The following is a 19,208-nucleotide window of genomic DNA, read 5'->3' as shown; positions in this document are numbered from 1 at the left end:
TAGTTTTATCATCATTTAAACTATGTATTTTAGTATGAAATAACCCTGTTTAAAACACATTATATAATGTTACCTTCACTACATCTCAAATGTCAGTGTGTGTTGTTTGGTTTCTTATGACCTCCTCTATGCATGTCAGGCACTCATTAATCCCTGTACTATTCATTCACCACCTTCACAGATGGCATGTACCCAGATAGTAGCAGTGAGGGTCAGAGTTTGGACAGATGTGGTGTGACTGGGTGGTACGATACATTGACCTCAGTGCCCATGAGAAGGTAACTATAGTTTGTTTGAGAACCTGGGGGGAGGGGGCTGAACTTTCCTCTATATTTACTTATTAAACAAGGTTCGCCTCCTTGAATGCAGCACTCAGACAAATTGAAACACACAGGTCAGCAGAAAAAAAGGAAACAAGGCCTGTGCTGACACGCAAAACGACATTTTAAACTGCTTCAATCAAGTAGAAATCATTGTTTCTTACTGATTTCCCTCATGCACTTTATACATATCACAAATAATTAGATGTAGAAAGAGAAGTGGAATTATTAAATGAGTTTTTAAGAAAACTGAGTCTACCAAAGGTGTATATTTTGTGCATTATAGCACACACTGCCATCATTTTGACATGTCCATCTTGATGTGCCAATCTTGTAGAAAAAGTCAGAGTTGCACAAGTTTAGTTCAGCTGTTGAATAACTCTTTTTATGGTCCAAAGTCTCATCTATCCTCATAAACCTGAGAGAACTTATCTAGCTTTATCATTATTTCCCCTGACAGGTCTCCTCATGCCTATCTGATAATGACTTGTCTTCATTCAGTCGATTTGGGATGATCAAAGTCTCAATAACAAACCCACACACCTGCTCGAGCTTTAAATGTTTTGGACCGTTACCAACACCAACAGGTAGTCAGCTTTTGTTGATACAAACACAACAGGCTCCGCAGCAGACTGTTTGTGTATCAGGTTCCAGGTCTTCTTCACCTCCAGGAGCCATAACCTTTGGTCAAGTTTGTTGGTGGATCTTTAACTGGTCAACACAACCTCAGGGTTGCGCAAGTCTGTAAAGCTCTGGACGTCAGGCGTGAGCACAGGGGAAGTCAGTATACATTCACACAAGTCACCTATAGGTGAGCAAAAGTCAAGCACCTGCGCCGGGTGAAGGTTGATCCAGGTCTGTCCTGCACCTGACGACTACTGTCAATCAGCTCCATCTCAGAACAAGGTAGGAAAAGCTTTCTGATGTTACAGTGTGTGGAAAGACTTTTGTTGTAACTTGCTATGGCGACTGCTTGAGTATTTCCACATCTTTGGCAGCTGTTTTTCTGCTTCAGCTGCTTTTTAATTTCACAGTAAACGACTTTGACGATTTCATTTTGAGATTTTAAGGCAGAGAAAATGAGACAGTAATCTTGTTGACAGAAGCAAACTGAACACGCCAGCCTTCAGGGAACGTACGTTTGAGACAAATACATGACTAAGAGATAGAAATAGCCACCATCCGATGTGAGCAGACTCCTTGGCTTTTTTTGTTTAGTCAACAAAGTCATTAAACCTCGCCATCCACAATGATTGGCCTTAAATAAACAGCTACAAGCATGAGCTGTCTTCTCCTGATCTTTAACAAACAGCTACAAGCATGAGCTCTCCGGGATGTCACCTTTATAAACCGAGATCTGTAACGTCTGTGGATTTTCAGTTTTTCAAATTGGGACTGTACGACTTCTATTAATCATTTTTTACTATAAGATTCAATTTAATTTCTCAAAAGGTAACATCTGCTCTCTGGGTAATGTACAAATCCAAGTCTTGAATCTTCTTTTCATGCTTTACAGGGCACTTTCATTGATATTTGCATAATCCAGAGCAAAGACTTGACGTTGCCACACTGTAGTGTTGTAAGTCGTATGAACTTTGGTCCTGAAAAATTTTGACCAAAGTTATCTTAATAACTGGAAGTCAGACTGAGAGTGTGCTGGGTTCGCAGATCTTTATCTGACACCATTGTATTACAAATGTGTCTTGAGACATGTCAGAAAACGTGCCACTTATTTTCAGTGATGGAAAGTAACTAAGTAGATTTTTCTCAAGTGTATTTCAGTACAATATTGAGAGACATTTACTCACGTTTCAATGCTATGCTCCTTTGTACATCTACTCAACTATGTGACAGAGAGAAATATTGTACTTTTTACTCCACTACATTTCTCTGACAGCTGGTGTTACTTACAGATTTTACAAACAAAACTTGATATTGTGCTATAGATTAAACAATCTAACAGCATATAAAGAAGTTTAAATGTGCTCCACCTGCACCAGCTGCAATATTAAAATGCTGCTTAAAGCATCAGTAGATATATAATATGAAATATAATATATCAGTATAAACCTTTATTTAGTTAGGTAACTTGGTGAGATCGATATCTCATTTTCAGGAGAGACCTGAGTACATAGATAATAACACGTGTGTGAACGTGACGTCAAATATGAGGGCAATTTTTGAAGAAGTCCTTTATGAATAAACAAAAACAAATGCTAGTCTCTTCTAATAGAAAGAGAAGGTGAACCCACTTTTTGATAAAGAAAACAATAATGAGAGCTATAACTGTTTCCAGTTATGATCCAAGGGCTGAATGGTAGACAGCAGTTAGGGGGATGAGAGTGGAGGCTGCCACATGGCGATAAAATACATCTCTATAGTCTAGCACTGACAGAAAGATTGCTTCCACCATCTTCTTTCTACAAGATAGGACTGGTTTCTGTATAAAAAGTTTAATTCGTACTTATTTCGTGGCTTGAAGATGAATTTGTCATCAATCTAGATGCCTAAGTATTTATAATGTGGAACTTGTTCAATGGCCGTACCACTGCCCAGTGGTGTAATGTAATTAAAGTAATAATACTTGTTACAGTGCTTAGGTATTTTTTGGGAGTTATATTTCTGTGACCTTCCACTCTTACCCCACTAAATTTTTAATAAAATGTATACTTTTACTCCGAGACATTTTGCCTCAGCATCTTAGTTACTTACAACAAAATAGGGACCGTAGGGAGGAAGGAAGGGGCGGATGGACGGACGAATAATAACGATAATAGTGTTTGGTAAATAAAATGAAAAAGCTCAAAATCTGCTTTTTGTGAGTATCAAATATAAACTTGAGAGGAATGAGAGAGAAGGAAAAACTCAAAGAAGACCTTGTTTTATATACGCTCCATTTTTAGGATAGTGTACATGTTACCAAGAAATAACTTTTTTAAAATTAACAAAATTGTACTTGTACTTTTGCTACTTAAGTGCATTTTGTTCATCATAAAATTACATTTGACACTGAAGTATGGTAAATATCAGATACTTAAAGACTTTTACTGACCTTAACTTCAACCAAAGTCATTTTCCTGGCAATAAAATCTGTACTTTTAGTAGTATGGCCTTCAGATAGGTCATCCACTACTGGTGAGTGCAGTACTACTAGTTTTACTTAAATTAAAGGTATGAGTACCTCTTCCACCACTGCCTATTTGTTTTTAACTCTTATCTCTATAGATATGGTGAACTGATTGGTTACTTTAGGCACTGTCATCATTTGAAGGTACATCTTGTGACCATAATACACAGCAGTTGAATCATTTGCCCACTAGATGGCATTACCTCACTCTCTATAGTACGCACTGTACACAGGAGAGCGGAGGAAGCCCTCAATGATGATGATCTTGTGTGTTTGACAATATTTACATTTCATGTGACACTTTAAACCTTGGTTCGTCACTTAACCATTAATAACTGACATGATAGAGTGCATTGGGCTTCTGAGCGTGATTATTAAGGTGAAAGGGTTTCAATAGTGAATACGTGCTGATGTCCTGAAATGTTGTCTGGCACAATATGAAAAGTTTCGACATGTAGTGATTGCACAGGCTCTGACCTGTTGCAATGACTTTGGTGAATGTCAATCTTGTATAAATGACGAGAGAGCGCTGCTGCTGTTTCATAATAGATAGTCTTATCTGCATGGAGGGTCCTCACTGAAGGAAGGGCCAGATTTTACTTCGCATCCATTTGAGATAGTTTTCTCTGTTATTCCAGCAAATACAAGATGAGTGAACAAGAGGATTCGGTTAAAAGCAATGGTGGTGTTGCAGTCCTGGATGTTACAGATGAGAGGTATTGATACATGATCCAACACATCTTTATTATCATGTAGATTTGATCCACTTAGGACTTTTTGATTTCAAACTGTGTATCTAAAAATGTATTTTTTTCCACAGCATCTCGACCCAAAAGGAACAGACTCTGTCAGACTCCACAAACTTAAACAACCACTCCCCTGTTATCCTCAATGGCCACGCAACTAAAGCTGAGCTCAGCTCAACGTCTGAGCTGGAGGAAGCCACTGACAGACTTTCACTAGGTAAGTGTAGACACTAATCTGATGTGGGAAAAGCACCTCAAAAATGAAAAATTCTAATAACGTTCATACTGTTGGGCTGCTGATTGTAGAACAGAGTGGTTCTCAAAGGCTCCAAGACAAATCTGAGTGAGATTAACAAGACAAGAAATAAGAAAAAAGAACGTAGCTGTTCCACAAATTGTTTCTTTTTTCTGCCTTTGTCGTTTATTGTGAAATTCTTTGATTAGTTTTACCTTTAAAGACCTTTAAAAACTATTTAAATCATGTCTAAGAAGGCAGCATCACTCTTTGTTTTTACATGTAAAAACATATAAAACCAGGGGGCGGAGCCAGACATTGTAAACATTCAGGGCTGTTTCAGGGTCATGCTTCACTTGAAAGTTTTTTCCAACACATTCTCACTCCGACCTCGTCACTCACTAGGTGCGTTGGTTGTTGACGTTCTGGAACACTGTGTCAAGTTCTGCCGGTCACATGCGTTATCCTCTTTCAAAATACACTTCTGTTTTCACAGGAAATTTAACATTTACATACAGTCTCTTTCAAAATAAAGGCACTATGTCAGCAGCACCGCAAATTGATGTTTTTTCGTTCAACAACAAACACACATGGTTGGGTTTAGGAAAAAAGAACAGGGTTTGGCTTAAGAATCTTGCGGGACGCGAACACTGCTCTCTCAAGTGAAAGTCGGTGTTTATTTGACACATCCAACACCCCTCCGGCCCACCCTACTCAGACTTTCGCCACCTTAAGTTTCATCCTTGTCCAACTGCATTTCCCCCCTGACGCCACCAGGCGCCATTAAACTATAACAGCAACCAGCCACGTGTCATGCCGCATTAAAGGATGCCTTTTTTCGTCAGTTTCTAATGCCGCAAGTCACTGCCCATGCCACAGATTTCGATGACTTCAGAGTGTTTTCTATTTAATTTTTCCCAGACTGTCTTCATCATTCTGAAACTGTAACACAGCAAATGTTGAGGACAATGAATTTTCACTCTTGCCACCTAAGAAGAGGCAAAAATTGTCAAATGTTACTAGATTTAAGGCCCCAGAAACCCCCACAGCTCCGCCCCTGAATGCAACCTGTGAGAAAGGGCTGTGAAATAACAACAAAAAGAACATTTGGGAAGCTCTTTGCAATGATAAAGTACATCACATTAAAAAATAGATGTAGATTACATGTATATTTTTTTAAATAAAGCAAGGTTTTAAAGGTTTTAAAATCCCTCAAGTTTCTTTTGAACTTTGAACTTGAAGCAGAAAAGAGCAGCTTTCTCATTGACAGCAGGTTTAATTATTATTTCAAAAGAGTTGTCAGCATTCTTCGCCTTTAAAACAATCAGTCGCTTTTGAAAATCCACTTAAAAACTGTCAGGAAACCAGTGTGGGGAAGCACAAAGTGATGACTGATTATTGGTTTAGTGCCAAAGCAATCCCTCCAGCAGCATTCTGGAGGGATTGCCGATGTGTTGTAGCCTTAAATGACTCCCAAAAATAATATTGCACAACCTTTCTATCGCTTAAGGTGGAATCAGTGAACACCCATCGATTACAGCTGTATGTCTGATGTTCAGACAGAGCAAACAGTCATAGCGATTTGAGTCACTGAAATTGAAAGGGAAGTATTTCTGTGTGTCATATAAGCAACATGCTTGTGGGTGATATAGGAATTATACTGGGTTTCATAATGGAGGAAGATAACACTGATAACACATTAAGAAGGAAAGTGATCTGAAACAGTCTAACAGTGTGTTTGAGAACCTTGTGGGCATTTTTAGATGCAGTAAAGAGGCTGTTGAGTAAAAACCACCTGAGTCACTGTATCAAATGATGCACCAAAATGGTCAGCAGTTTGGCAGAAATGTGTGAGTGACCTTTGTGAAAATAGCTGTCGTGCTGTGAAATTGTTAAAGCCAGACTGAAGTTTGGAAATTAGACCTTCACCTTTAAGTGGAGTGCTCTCGGCCACATGCTTCACGGAAGAAACTGCATCTGAGGTCAAAGAGCTGTAACAGTAGATAAAATGCTTGGGGGCTCAAGTTGGTTTGTGAGAAGCTGACAGAAAGATAAAACAGATTTTTTGCTTTTTGCAGAAGAGCAAAAAATCAGTACCATCCTACTATAGAGTTTTGGTGAGATTCAGGAATAAGAAGACAGTGATGGCAGGAAAAGAATATAATGTTATGTATGATAAAAAAAAGGCAAAGCAAATAACAGGAGGGAATTAGAGCAGCACATTTGTGCAAAACAAACACACCATTATTGTGTCTCTGTCCTCAGAAGCTTTCATCTACTCTACTGCACTGAAACCATATTAGTTCCTCTAACCAAACCTGATTGGTAGGTAGTCACAGACATTCCTGTTTTGTCTCAGGTAACAGTATTGGCTCCTCCCGCCTGCTCACTGCACAACCTACAAATCATGTTGCCCTGACATACCAGGTGTCACGAACCCACAGGGGTAGTCCAGAGATTTCTGCAGTCCTCTCACACACCTGGTTCTACCTCTAAAGCTTGCTGTGTCTCTGTGTGGTGTGGGTGTCTTCTGACTTTCATTAATGGCGGGTAAATGCGGCTGTCCCTGTTGTCCCTATGAAGAAGAGCCCAAGGCGGTCCCCCTGCAGGCGTCAAACGCGCTGGCACCTCTTGCACCAGCTGATGAGCTATGGAGCAGCAGCAGAGACAAGGCAGTCAGGCTGAGGATGGAGGGCTCGGGTCCAGCCTCGGAGACTCCAGTGACAGTCCATCAGCGGTTCCTGGAGACGGTGGAGAAATATGGGGATCATCCAGCCTTGGCTTTCAAGAAAGAGGGTCACTGGGTGAAGGTGTCATGGAGGCAGTACTATGAGCAGTGCCGGGCAGCAGCTAAAAGCTTCCTTAAGGTTTGTTTGTTTGCTAATTGACTTGTTCTGCACAGTGCTGCAAAAAGTTCTCAGATCTTTTACTTTAAGCTCTGATATTACACTGTAAAAGTACTTAAAAGTGCAAAAGTATTGGCATCAATGCAGTTTAAGTACAAAAATCACGCAGAATTTCCCATTACAGAATAATGCATGTTGCATTATTGGATTACTTAGTGATGCATGAATGTGTTCAGCACTTTAATATTGCAGCTGGTAAAGATGGAGTGAATTTTAATTACTTATATGCTGCTGGGTGGTTTAATCTATAATAATATATCATAAGTTGATTTATATTTTGTGCTAATAATCTGAATCTGCAAATTAACTAAAGGGTTAAAATAAATCAAATGGATTCAAAAGTACAATAATTGCCTCTGAAATGTAGTGTAGTAGAAGTATAAAGAAGCAAAATAGAAATGTACTTGGTCACATTTAACCACTGGTTCTGCATAAACTGCATAAACATAAAGACACATTTTTCGGTATGTTTGCTCTCTACTACAGCACACTGTATTTTGAATGAGACACTAACTGTGTTAAGTTGGCCTTAAGCTTTAACTTAGCAGTGGTTACTTCTGCTTTGGGTCAACAATATAGGAACTGTAGCCTTTTTTATACGAACTGTAGGAACAGAAACTAGCCAGGTTAAATTAATTCATTGTATTTAACACATTTACACACTCAAAGTTTTAAAGGAGCTAAATCATATTTAATGATATGACCCAAAGACAGACACTTGGTCATCTTTAACGATGATATTCTCCTAGACTTTTACTGCAGCCATCCTCATTGCTTTCTTGCTTCAGAGACGACATGTCTTCAGCAAATAAATATCCTGTTGGGCAGTAAAAAAGTCTTAGTTGTGTTTGTATGTTCAGGATCATTGTTCTCCTAAAACTGGAGGAGCAGGGATGAAAACATGCTACAAAGTCTACACCTAATGCAGATATAAAGACCCTCAAACACCCTTAAAGTTAAAAGTCAGTCACTCTTTCATTCAAATCAAGGGCGCTGAAGCCAAAACACTGAACATTTTCACTACATTAGCTCTTACACCTGTGTGCACCATATGCGATATTCTACATTTATAGTTTCAGGTTATTTATTATCAAATGTACAATTATAGAAGCAGTAGTTGTCAATGAAAATGTTTCAAATGCATGTCTCCAGCAATGCTAATTACATGAGAGAAAAACAAAATCAGAATCTATGACATAAAATAGTGCAAGTTAAAATAAGAACGTACAAGTATTGAAAGGTAAAGTGACAAATAAGTAAACTTAGATAAAGGTAAAGTTACATTTATAAAAGTAAAACGACAAGTTAGTAAAAGTATATAAAGGTCAAATGAATATATAAAGGTTAAGTGACGAGTGCATAAAGGTATACAAAGTGACATAAACATTTCAAGTTATAAGCTGTTAGAGAGTTATAAGGTGAACTAGTATAACAGAGGTTTGTTGATTCAGTAGAGGAATTGGTGTGAGATGCACATGAACCTTATTTGAGGAACTACAGGCCTCACAAAACTTCAAATTCCTGTTTACACCTGTTTTGTAAACAGTACCTAGGATTGTCCTCCCTGTCTCACTGTATTCTACATGGTGTGAGAAAGAGCTGCTGAAAATGAACACCTGGGCGTGTGAAATTCACAGCTTGTGTTTCGTCTCTTGTTTCATGGACATGTTCATATCCTATGAGGTGGAGTGGCTCTTGAAACAAGATGTAGGTCAAGAGTAATGGAGGTGCTGTGTCATTAAAGATACATGCTCTTTAAAACAAATTATTAAATAAATAAACTTGTCCTCTTTCAGTTGGGGCTGGAGCGTTACCGTGGTGTGGGGATTCTGGGATTTAACTCCCCCGAGTGGTTCATCGCAGACATCGGCTGCATCTTTGCCGGGTAAGATCACGTTTAAGGAAGTGAAGCTAATAGAATTCCATATAGACCATGTTGGGATGTCTCAGCATTGTTTTCACCTGACACTGTACATTTATCTCTGTCCACGCTTATTGACACATCTCTGTGTCCCTGCTTGTACCTGTTTGGGTTGTAGTTTATGCACCAATTCAAAGACTTACATTTACTGTGAAGCGAGGATGCAACTTCAATTTCTGCTGTAGATGAGATATACAGTAAAACAAAAGTCTGGAATTAAATCATTAATGCAGAAATTGTGTTTTAACTTCGGACTGTCAACGTTTTGGGGTATTTTACATTTTTCATGAGCTGTTTTAGTTTGGTTGACAGCTCTTGAATTGTTTTAAAACGCCATTTAGGTTGTTCCTAGGATAAAATCCTTTGTATAATTGTGTAAGAAACCTTATCACGTTTTGGTTAATTTGAATATTGTGGCATGTCTTAACCCATTGTCAATAATACCTATTTTGGCCTGGACGTGCTTGAAAAATAGATTTAGCTAGGCTTGTGTGGTTAAAATAAGATTAAAAATATACATGCAATGAAATTTGTGCATTCAACAAAGCTTTCTCCTATATCTGATTTGTGCTATAGGGGTCTGGCAACCGGAATTTACACCACCAACTCACCTGAAGCTTGTCGCTATGTGGCTGACAGCTGTGAGGCCAACGTCATGGTGGTGGAGGACAAGAAACAGCTTGACAAAATCCTGCAGGTCGGTTTATTGGTTATTAAAGTGCCTGCAATAACAGTTTGCAAAGAAAGAAAAAAAAATCTGGCCCCACATTTCTTAGTTAAATTTGTCTTTTCCAACAGATTAAAGATCAGCTACCTCATCTGAAAGCCATCGTCCAGTACAAGGGCGAGCCACACCAGAAAGCACCGTTCCTGTATTCAGTACGTTCACTCAGCAAACATACTAATGAAACAGACAAGTCATATGGTTATAAAGAATGTGATACTGTACACACAGTATCTGATGCTGATGCTTACTAAGATACACTTTTTTATTTTACCACAATCTCTGTATTTGTGTAGTGGGCAGAGTTCATGAAGCTGGGAGAGGACATCCCGGATGCAGAGCTGAATGCTGTGATTGACAGTCTTCGGGCCAACGAGTGCTGCACTCTCATCTACACCTCTGGAACCACTGGCAACCCTAAAGGAGTCATGTTGAGCCATGACAACGTGAGTTATCCAGACTAGAGATTTTTCTTTTCTTAGCTTTTATATTTATCACACAAATGACACAGGGCTGCAACTGAATGTTGTTTTCATTATCAATTAATCTGATATTTTTCCAAACAAGCATTTAGTTTATAAAAAAGTCAAAAGTAGGGTGGTGAAGAGAGAGTCTGTAACCACAACTGCACAGAATCATACAAAAAGAGCAATTACACCTAATAGATAGTGCAAAGGCAAACAGATGGCGTTGGGGGAGGGAGACGAAGCGAGAATGGAATGAAATGGAAATGATTGAAGAGGAGCTGGATCATTTACATGATATTATCATATGTGCATTATTAACACCACTTTTAAATATCAGTTACCATCAACATAAAAATAAAATTGAATTGAATTGAATTGAAACATCATTATTTTCCAAACACCCCTAGACATGTATGTAAAAGTTGTAACACCATAGAACAGTAGTAAAATAGTCAAAAACATGTACACAGAGTTGAAAAAATGTGTATTTTTTTAAAAGCACAATATATTGCAGACCTTTATCAATATTAAGATTCATGGTAGGAATCAAATTTTCCATCAGAATACTGGGAGATAATACAACATTTTAACATCATCCAATTAAGTGTTTATTTTTGTAAATGAAAAGAGGAGGATCCAACATGGAGCCCTGTGGAACTCCAGAAACTGCTACAATATATATTCTATCTAAGTACTATCAGGCAGGTAGCACCCAGACCAGATGCTTTTACCACAAAGCTCTTCCCTCCCTAAAGAGGGTCTTTTAGAAAAATATATTTGAGGCACATTTATTTTTCCCAACCCTTTCACTGCCATATTTGGGTCGGCCCTGATGACTTAAAGATCACAGCTAACCAAGCAACAGCCGTGGCCTCCTCTACACTAGTCGACGACTGATTCTCTTCAAATGTAAAAAAAAAAGAGAGAGACTGTAACACCCTTCATGAACACTGGCTGGTGGATGTAAAGAACCACCTCAAACTCAAACAGCTAAACCATACTACTACTACAGGCTCAACCGAAATGTTTTATAGGATCTGGCACATTTTCTGCTCCGTTTTAATTTTTGCGTGTGTGGCGGATGTGGGCTGATGCAGAAGTTGGTGTGTGTGTTGTGGGTGAGTCTGTGTGAGCAGTTTGTTTGCTGATTAGTAAAAATAATCAAGAGAAACATTTTAATAGGAAAACTGTCGCATGACTCCTCTCCCATTTTTTTTAATGTGCAGCTGACATGGACGAGCCGTACTGCAGCTACTTATGTAGATATCAGGTACGCTGAGGAGGTGGTGGTCAGTTACCTGCCGCTCAGTCATGTGGCGGCCCAGCTCTGCGACATGTGGATGGGCGTTAGTTATGGCATTACCACCTACTTTGCAGAACCAGACGCCCTCAAGGTAAGAATGCCTACTGTAGTATATGCATATAATATTTAATGAAAGTTTCCGATTTTGATTATAATCCCTTATATTAACTTTTTCCAGGGCTCCTTAGTAAACACAATGAAAGAGGCTCGTCCAACTTGTTTTATGGGGGTTCCTCGTGTGTGGGAGAAGATGCAGGACAAGATGAAAGCTATGGCTGCAAAGGCATCCCCAATGAAGAGATCAGTGGGGGACTGGGCGAAGTCCATAGGCCTGCAGTACAACTACAGTGTCATGAACGGGTGAGACAGCAGCAAGGATCCTTTGTTAGAATTCAGCAAGAACACATCATTTACTTGAGCTCTCCTCTCTCTGTCCTAAGCCCCTCCCACCAGATGACCTTGGGTATATGCACACACTTCATATAGTCACCCAGTGTTTCCCATACATGGATTTATTTAATCTTATTTACACATAGCTCTTTCACTCAGCCCCTATTTGCCTTACTGTCTCTGTTTATCAGACCACAAATGTAGCAAGAATTAGTAAGCTAGCCATCCCACGTTCCCTCTGCCTCGCTCCCTGCTGCTGTGCACTGCTTCCATGGGAGGAGAGTGGGCAGCAGCTTGGGAGACGGACCTTTGGTTGGCAGCTGTAGTGGCTCGAATTCAGCCAGCCCAAACCCCCCTGGCACCAGGTGTCACTGCGGGCTGGTGGTCAGCAGCAGTGCCGGGTCTTACCTTTGTAACAACAGCAGAATGTTTGCTGATCTGTTGGGGAGTTGGGGCTGCTGTCCACTCCACCAGGAGCTGGGGTTTGCGCTGGCTGGATACAGGATGCTATGGTTGCTGATAGGAGTCTGTCTCCGGAGCTGCTGCCTGCTCTCCTCCCAGCTAGATGGTCTGTAGCAGCAGGGAGTGAGGCAGAGGACACAATGTGATTCGAGGCTCACCAAAGCCTGAAAACAGAGCCGAGAGGAGGTGCAGAAGTCCAGTGTTCTCTCAGACCACTTACAATATACTCAAAGTATAGTTTTTCCCAGTGAGGCCAAAATTAAACTGCCTACCCCAGCTTTAACTACTACTAATCAATTACAAGCAAAAGTCTTATATTCAAGATTTTACCTACATAAAAAGACTAAAGTATTTAAGTAAAATTACTTGTTGGGGAGAGTTATATCACTATGTATACATATATCATATCATTGGAATGTTAATAATGCATTTTCAGCATGTAAGCAGCATTTAAATGATGTGTTAAATTTGTTTTACCTGCTATTGGATAGTTTAATGTATAGCACAGTATCATATTTTATAAATTGATCACATTTTGTTTGTAAAATTTTGATATGTAACGGAACTCAAGCTGGCAGGTAAATGTAGTGGAGTAAAATATATCCCTTCTGACCATGTTCTTAAGTAAATTTTACTTTATTTTTTGGGTCACAGGGAGAATCAGGTGCCGTGGGGCTTCATGCTGGCCAATAATCTGGTCTTCAAGAAGGTCCGTGCTGCGTTGGGTTTAGACCGCTGCAAGTTCTGCTTCACAGGAGCTGCCCCCATCACCAAAGACACTCTGGAGTACTTCATGAGCCTGAACATCCCTTTGCTGGAGCTATACGGCATGAGTGAAAGCACCGGCCCTCATACCATCTCCCAAAATGACAATTACCGCATCACAAGGTCAGCAGCAGAGCATTACACGTTAGCTGTGACTAAAGTGTGTTGTTAATATGGATGTGAATACTACAGGGTGCTGTGACAAACTGTTTGTGATTTGACCTAAAGGGGAGCTTCAAAGATTTTACACATTTCTGTTTACAAGTGATGTCACTTTCAGTCAGCGTCAGTTGTAGTTGAAGACTACAGGTTTGGGGAAAAAATCTGGCATTGTGGCGTTGGAAGGAAGTGACCTTACTTGACCTTTGCAGCTATTAGCATAAAACAAATGAATAAAATAAGAATCTGGGGGAACAGGACTGTATTCTGAGGTCACACTTTGCCACTCAGTCCAACTTCTCATTTTCATCAGACCAAAATAATTCTGGATTTTTGATAAACATTAAGATTTTTAGGGAGTCCCATCCAAATCTATTATCTAACTGTTGGTGCTTAAGTTGCATTATGGGTAATGTAGGCTGTTCCACTTAACTACGATTATACTAAATCGATGGAGGAGTGTTTTAAAAGTTGCACTTGCCAATATTATCATAGATTTAATCCTAAATGAAAAAGTACCATCTCTAATAACTGGTTCAAGCCATGTGAAAACTTTGCACTCGTTCGTGAGGTCTCCTCACAATAGTGTGCAACATTTTGCGATAGTATATGGGGTATGTTTGTTCCAGTTTTGAATCCTGTGTTTTAAAGCAATTTGGGCTGCATCTTTGCATAAACAGTGCTATATAAGTAAAGTAATTATTATTATAGCTTTTCTTGAGACATTAATTTGTTTTAAGAGGCCACAAGCCCAAAAAAAGTTGGGAACCACATGTTTAGATAAACATAAGATAATTCTCAAAGTTCACTGACATTATGTTCTTTCTATGTACTAAATTTTGGGGGGGTGCAGTTGTAGTGGAACTTTTGGTCACGTCAGGTCTAAGTGAGCACGTTGTTGACTTATGATTTGTCTCTCCAGCTGTGGAAAGTTGATGGCAGGCTGCAAGACAAAGCTGGAGAACCCAGATGAGCACGGGAGTGGAGAGATTTGTTTCTGGGGTCGGCACGTCTTCATGGGCTACCTGAACATGCCGGAAAAAACAGCGGAGGCTCTCGACCAGGACGGCTGGCTGCACTCTGGAGATCTGGGAAGACATGACCAGAATGACTTTCTGTACATCACAGGAAGGATCAAGGGTAAGCTGTGGTCTCATTGGTTGGAAACCACATGACTACACTGCCTAAGCCACCATTTACACATTGATCCATCAGTATTACCAATCTAATAATGTCATATTTATTAACATATTAGTCACAGGGTACATTTTTGTCTGCAGAACAAATAGTAGTAATATTAGTAATATTTTGAATGCAGGACTTTAATTAATTAACTTTGATTTCTACTGCAGTTCTCTTACACTGTTGTATTGGTACTGTTACATTAGTAAAGGATCTAAGTACTTTACTACGTACTTGAAAGTACTCAATGAGAATTTGGCACATGCAAGTGAACTTTTTCAGGACAATTTATCTAATCTGATACAAAAACATAACTTTACAGTACATTCTGTGCAGTCTTGTTACCTTTACTGTAACTTCTTCAATATTTGTTTTTTTTTGTTTGTTTTTTTATTAGTTAGTAGTGAAAGGAAGTTGGCCTTAAAGGAACACATGAGCCATTTTTAACCAGGACCTTATTTTTCCATGTTTTTGTGTCAAAATGAGTAATGGAAAGAACATTTTTTGAGATTGGTTCGATATGAAGACAGGCTGCTGCAGTTGGCAACCATCAGAGTTTTTGTTTTTGCCACCGACAGGTTCGGGTTGTTATGTAAGTGCCTGATATCATTATGGAAAGGATCCTCCTGAGAAATTAAATGTTTTTCTGTACTTTAAGCTGATTCAGTCTGTTTGATGTTGTGTGTAACCATACTTCACATGCTGAACATTTCAAACTGTGTGGACCTTGAACTAATGGCTAAGAACAAATCTGGATCCTGTGGCTGGACCAGTTGGGAACCAATGCTTGAGCACATTCTTCCAGGCACCCCTCTCTCAACTCACACTAATGTTTTCACTGTTGTTTTTCCTGCAACAAGTCACCTCTCACGAGATTTCAGAATGACACTTCTCCTTGAGCGAAGCCTGGTTACACACAATAACAAACTGATTGGATCAAGATAAGGAAAAACATGTCATTTATCTGTAGGATCCTCCCTCCAATGTTGTCAGACACCTAAAATATCAATTTGAGCCTGTCAGTGGCAAAACAAGCAATTTTAATGGACATAAATTGATGGTGCACGATATTTTTCCACTGTGAGTTCTTAATGAGACAAAATTTGCGCATAAAATGGAGGAAAACAACCCAATGCAGTGTTTTGTCAAAAACTTTGTTAAATTTTAACATTGGACTCTGAACATTGTCAAACAGGTGACACACTTCTGAAACTTAACTGTGTTTTTTGCACAGAACTGATCATCACCGCCGGTGGAGAGAACATCCCTCCTGTGCCCATCGAGGACGCAGTGAAGGCCGAGGTGCCCATCATCAGCAATGCCATGCTGCTCGGAGACAAACTCAAGTTCCTCTCCATGTTCCTCACTCTCAAAGTAACCAGACCTCCATTCCTGCACACAGTCACAGCTGCTAAAAAAAAACAAAAAAACAAGAAAAATAAAGAGCCTCTCTGTTTCCACAGTGTGTCGTGGATGACAATGGCGAGCCCACAGACGAGCTGAGCCCCGAGGCTTTGAGCTTCTGCCAGCAGCACAATGTCAAGGCGACCACGGTGTCAGAGATCATAGCCAATAAGGAGCCAGCTATCTACAAAGCCATCCAGGAGGGCATGGAACGCGTTAATGCCAGAGCAACGTCCAACGCCCAGAAGGTCCAGAAGTGGGTCATACTGGAGCGAGACTTCTCCGTCAGCGGAGGAGAACTGGGTGAGTTTTATTTCCTTCCTCTTGGTTTAAAAACTGGAGCAAAGGTCTCGATGTGACGCTGTTGTTTCAGGACTATTGACTATTGCTGTCAATCAAGTTTAATCAGCTTTTAATCTAAGTCATGTCATCATCAGATATGTTTTGTGGCTGTACCGCATGCCAGAGAACATTCCAGTGAAGTTTTGTTTGAGAGAGATCAAATCTGTCCCTTTAAATCTTTTAAAGCTGCAGTGGATCAAATGTTGCATGGGTGTCGCTCAGCAGAAACTGAATCTTTAGCTTAAGATTTAATTTGAATTAACCTGCTTTTCCTGTCTGTGCAGGACCCACCATGAAACTGAGGCGACCCATTGTTGTGAAGATGTACCAGGAGAAAATAGACACACTGTATGCAGAGGCAACAAAAAAACAATAGACTGCTCTGCAAAGAGATGAGACAATACTGAAGAGAGGTTTGAGGCATGTTTACGTGCTCAGACATCATACAGAGAAATGTTTAAGTTTAATGCGTAACCCTTCATCTATGGTCCGATTGGGTCTGAAAACTTAGATTTAAAGAAATATAATGATGCGCTTTATTTCTCTATCTCCAATCTTTTTTTCACCTGAATATTAAAAGTGTAAAAGAGATTTATAATTTAATGGGAAAAAATCTTTGTTCCTAAATGTGTTGTATTTAATGGAATAGAAGTTTGTGCTGCTATGTTTTGATATGTTTCTGTTGACTGTTCCAAGTTGATATTTTAGCTGAATTGAATGTACATACGGTTTCACAGCAGCTGTGCACATTTTGTAAATAAAACAAATCAGAGCCAAAATCCTGCCATTTACTATATGGCATATACAGGTGAATTATACACTATCAAACTGGTGTAAGTAATCATTTTTACAGTTTATGAAGGAAATTTTGTGAATCCACTGTGGCCGAAAAGATGAAACCCTCTTGTATTGGTCATGAGCATGCCGGTATGTATTTTTTTTTTTTTTTTTTTTTGAGGCAGCAATATCTACTTAAAGATTTTACAGAATTAATTGCCAGTTTCTAGTCTTGCATTGTGAGATAATCCTCATCTGGCAAAGCTGCAGACATTCCCTCTTAAAGACTGGAGGTGATGTCTGAATAAGTATTTTTATAATAACAATATCAGTTGTTTAGTAATCTCTCTAATCACAGGTGCAAATTGTAAAGCTTATATTTTTAATTTATGCTTCTCCATGTACAGTTTGACAAATATTGAAATGGTTATTTTCTGATAGATGTTCCATGACTGTCAATAAAAAGTGAGTGATTTGTCAAAATTGTGTGCTATTTTATTTTTAATTTTTATTTTCATTCATCCCTTCTTGTGTATTGGATGTGTACAGTGATAAGAGGGATCTGAGAGCTACTGCTGTGCTACAGTTTTGCTGTAAATTATCAAGCAGCATGGCGCAAAACAGAGAAAGACAGCTGGAATAAGCAAATTCAATTCAATTTCAATTGTATTTATAAAGTCCAATATCACAAATCACAGTTTGCCTGAGAGGGCTTTACAGCAAACAACATCCCTCTGTTCTTTGGACCCTCACAGCAGATAAGAAAAAACTCCCCCCAAAAACCTTTTAATGGGAAAAAAAGGGTAGAAACCTCAGGAGGAGGCATCTATGCTTATCTTGAAAGTCAAAGTTTGATTAATGTTGTGACCAACCTAATTGTTAGTGATTCATTTTCAGTCAGGTTTGCATCTAATTGTTTTATTCATTTTCTCATAAACGCTTATTCTGTTAGGGGTCACTTGGGGGCTGGGGCCTATCCTAGCTGATTGGGCAAGAGGCGGAGTACACCCTGGACAGGTTGCTAGACAGACAACAATTCACTCTCACATTCACACCTACAGGCAATTTAGGGTGTTTTCACACTTGGTCCTTTTCAACCCTCAAGGGGGTTTCTGTGAAGTGCTTTATCTAGACACATTTTCCCCACAAATACAACATGCTAATGTTATTAGCACAATGTTATGGCATTTTACATTGTATAAATTAGCCTAGCAGCTAGCTAGCTAGTTTCTTATATAAAACCAAGGACAACAGCAGCATTTAACAAAGGAAACATTACATAATTCGGTTCCATTACAACTCACGAGGTTCTTCGACAAAACATCTGTCTTATACTTAACACGTTTTCCAAACAAATATAACATGCTAGCGTTATTAGCACAAGCCTAAGGCATTTTACATTGTATAAATTAGCCTTGGGACGAGCAGAGATTTCCTCTGCTCATATGAAGCTAGGATAAATCCCCAAGTATAAATCCCTTAAGCATAAATTACACACTTAAAATGCAAGAAAAAACATAGAATAAAACTCAGGCACCACACATATGCTTCTCTCAAAAGTAATGTCTGTTACCTTTTCACATTATTTGGAGGGCTTTTTTCATCTTTAGAGGGTTTAAGAGGTTAGTAACTGGGTGATGAATGTTTTTACTCAGGCTTCACTCATTTATTGAGAATGTGATGTTAAAGTCACACTGTGTTACATTTTTTTTGTTCAGAGGATCACGCTGTATTATTGTGCCTGCTACACTGATAAGCAACAGTATTTGGACAACTTAATCAAGATAAACAGCATAGATCCTGGATTACAGACGCACATGTACTACATCTACTCACATACCTAGACACTCTTATATTTGGACTGAGTGCATACACTTCAGTAATAGAAATAACAGAGCGCAGTCCTCAGAACATGACAGCTCCATCCCCTAGAGTGTGACCTATCTTCACATTCTCTATCATTGATAACCTCATTACC

General features: G+C 39.2%; 1 protein-coding gene across 2 annotated transcripts; it reads left to right on the top strand.

Annotated features, from left to right (window-relative positions):
- The first annotated feature begins 697 nt into the window (after positions 1-697).
- On the top strand, positions 698-17,713 carry LOC117253044 (long-chain-fatty-acid--CoA ligase ACSBG2-like). Of its 2 annotated transcripts, none has more exons than XM_078170581.1 (15): positions 698-1,226; positions 4,086-4,163; positions 4,268-4,410; positions 7,015-7,295; positions 9,131-9,219; positions 9,832-9,952; positions 10,054-10,134; positions 10,276-10,425; positions 11,673-11,840; positions 11,928-12,109; positions 13,256-13,489; positions 14,448-14,665; positions 15,942-16,081; positions 16,171-16,414; positions 16,738-17,713. In XM_078170581.1, exons 2-15 carry the CDS (start codon positions 4,096-4,098, stop codon positions 16,827-16,829), a joined length of 2,211 nt encoding a protein of 736 aa, XP_078026707.1. In that variant the 5' UTR covers positions 698-1,226; positions 4,086-4,095; the 3' UTR covers positions 16,830-17,713. The 2 variants fall into 2 exon arrangements, with proteins under 2 accessions (XP_078026707.1, XP_033476273.1); XM_033620382.2 differs by having other exon boundaries at positions 702-1,226; positions 7,012-7,295.
- Positions 17,714-19,208: the final 1,495 nt, after the last annotated feature.

The sequence above is a fragment of the Epinephelus lanceolatus genome, chromosome 9 (genome assembly GCF_041903045.1).
Source record: "Epinephelus lanceolatus isolate andai-2023 chromosome 9, ASM4190304v1, whole genome shotgun sequence".
NCBI classification, from domain to species: Eukaryota; Metazoa; Chordata; class Actinopteri; order Perciformes; family Serranidae; genus Epinephelus; species Epinephelus lanceolatus.
This window is presented reverse-complemented; position numbering and strand designations above follow the sequence as displayed.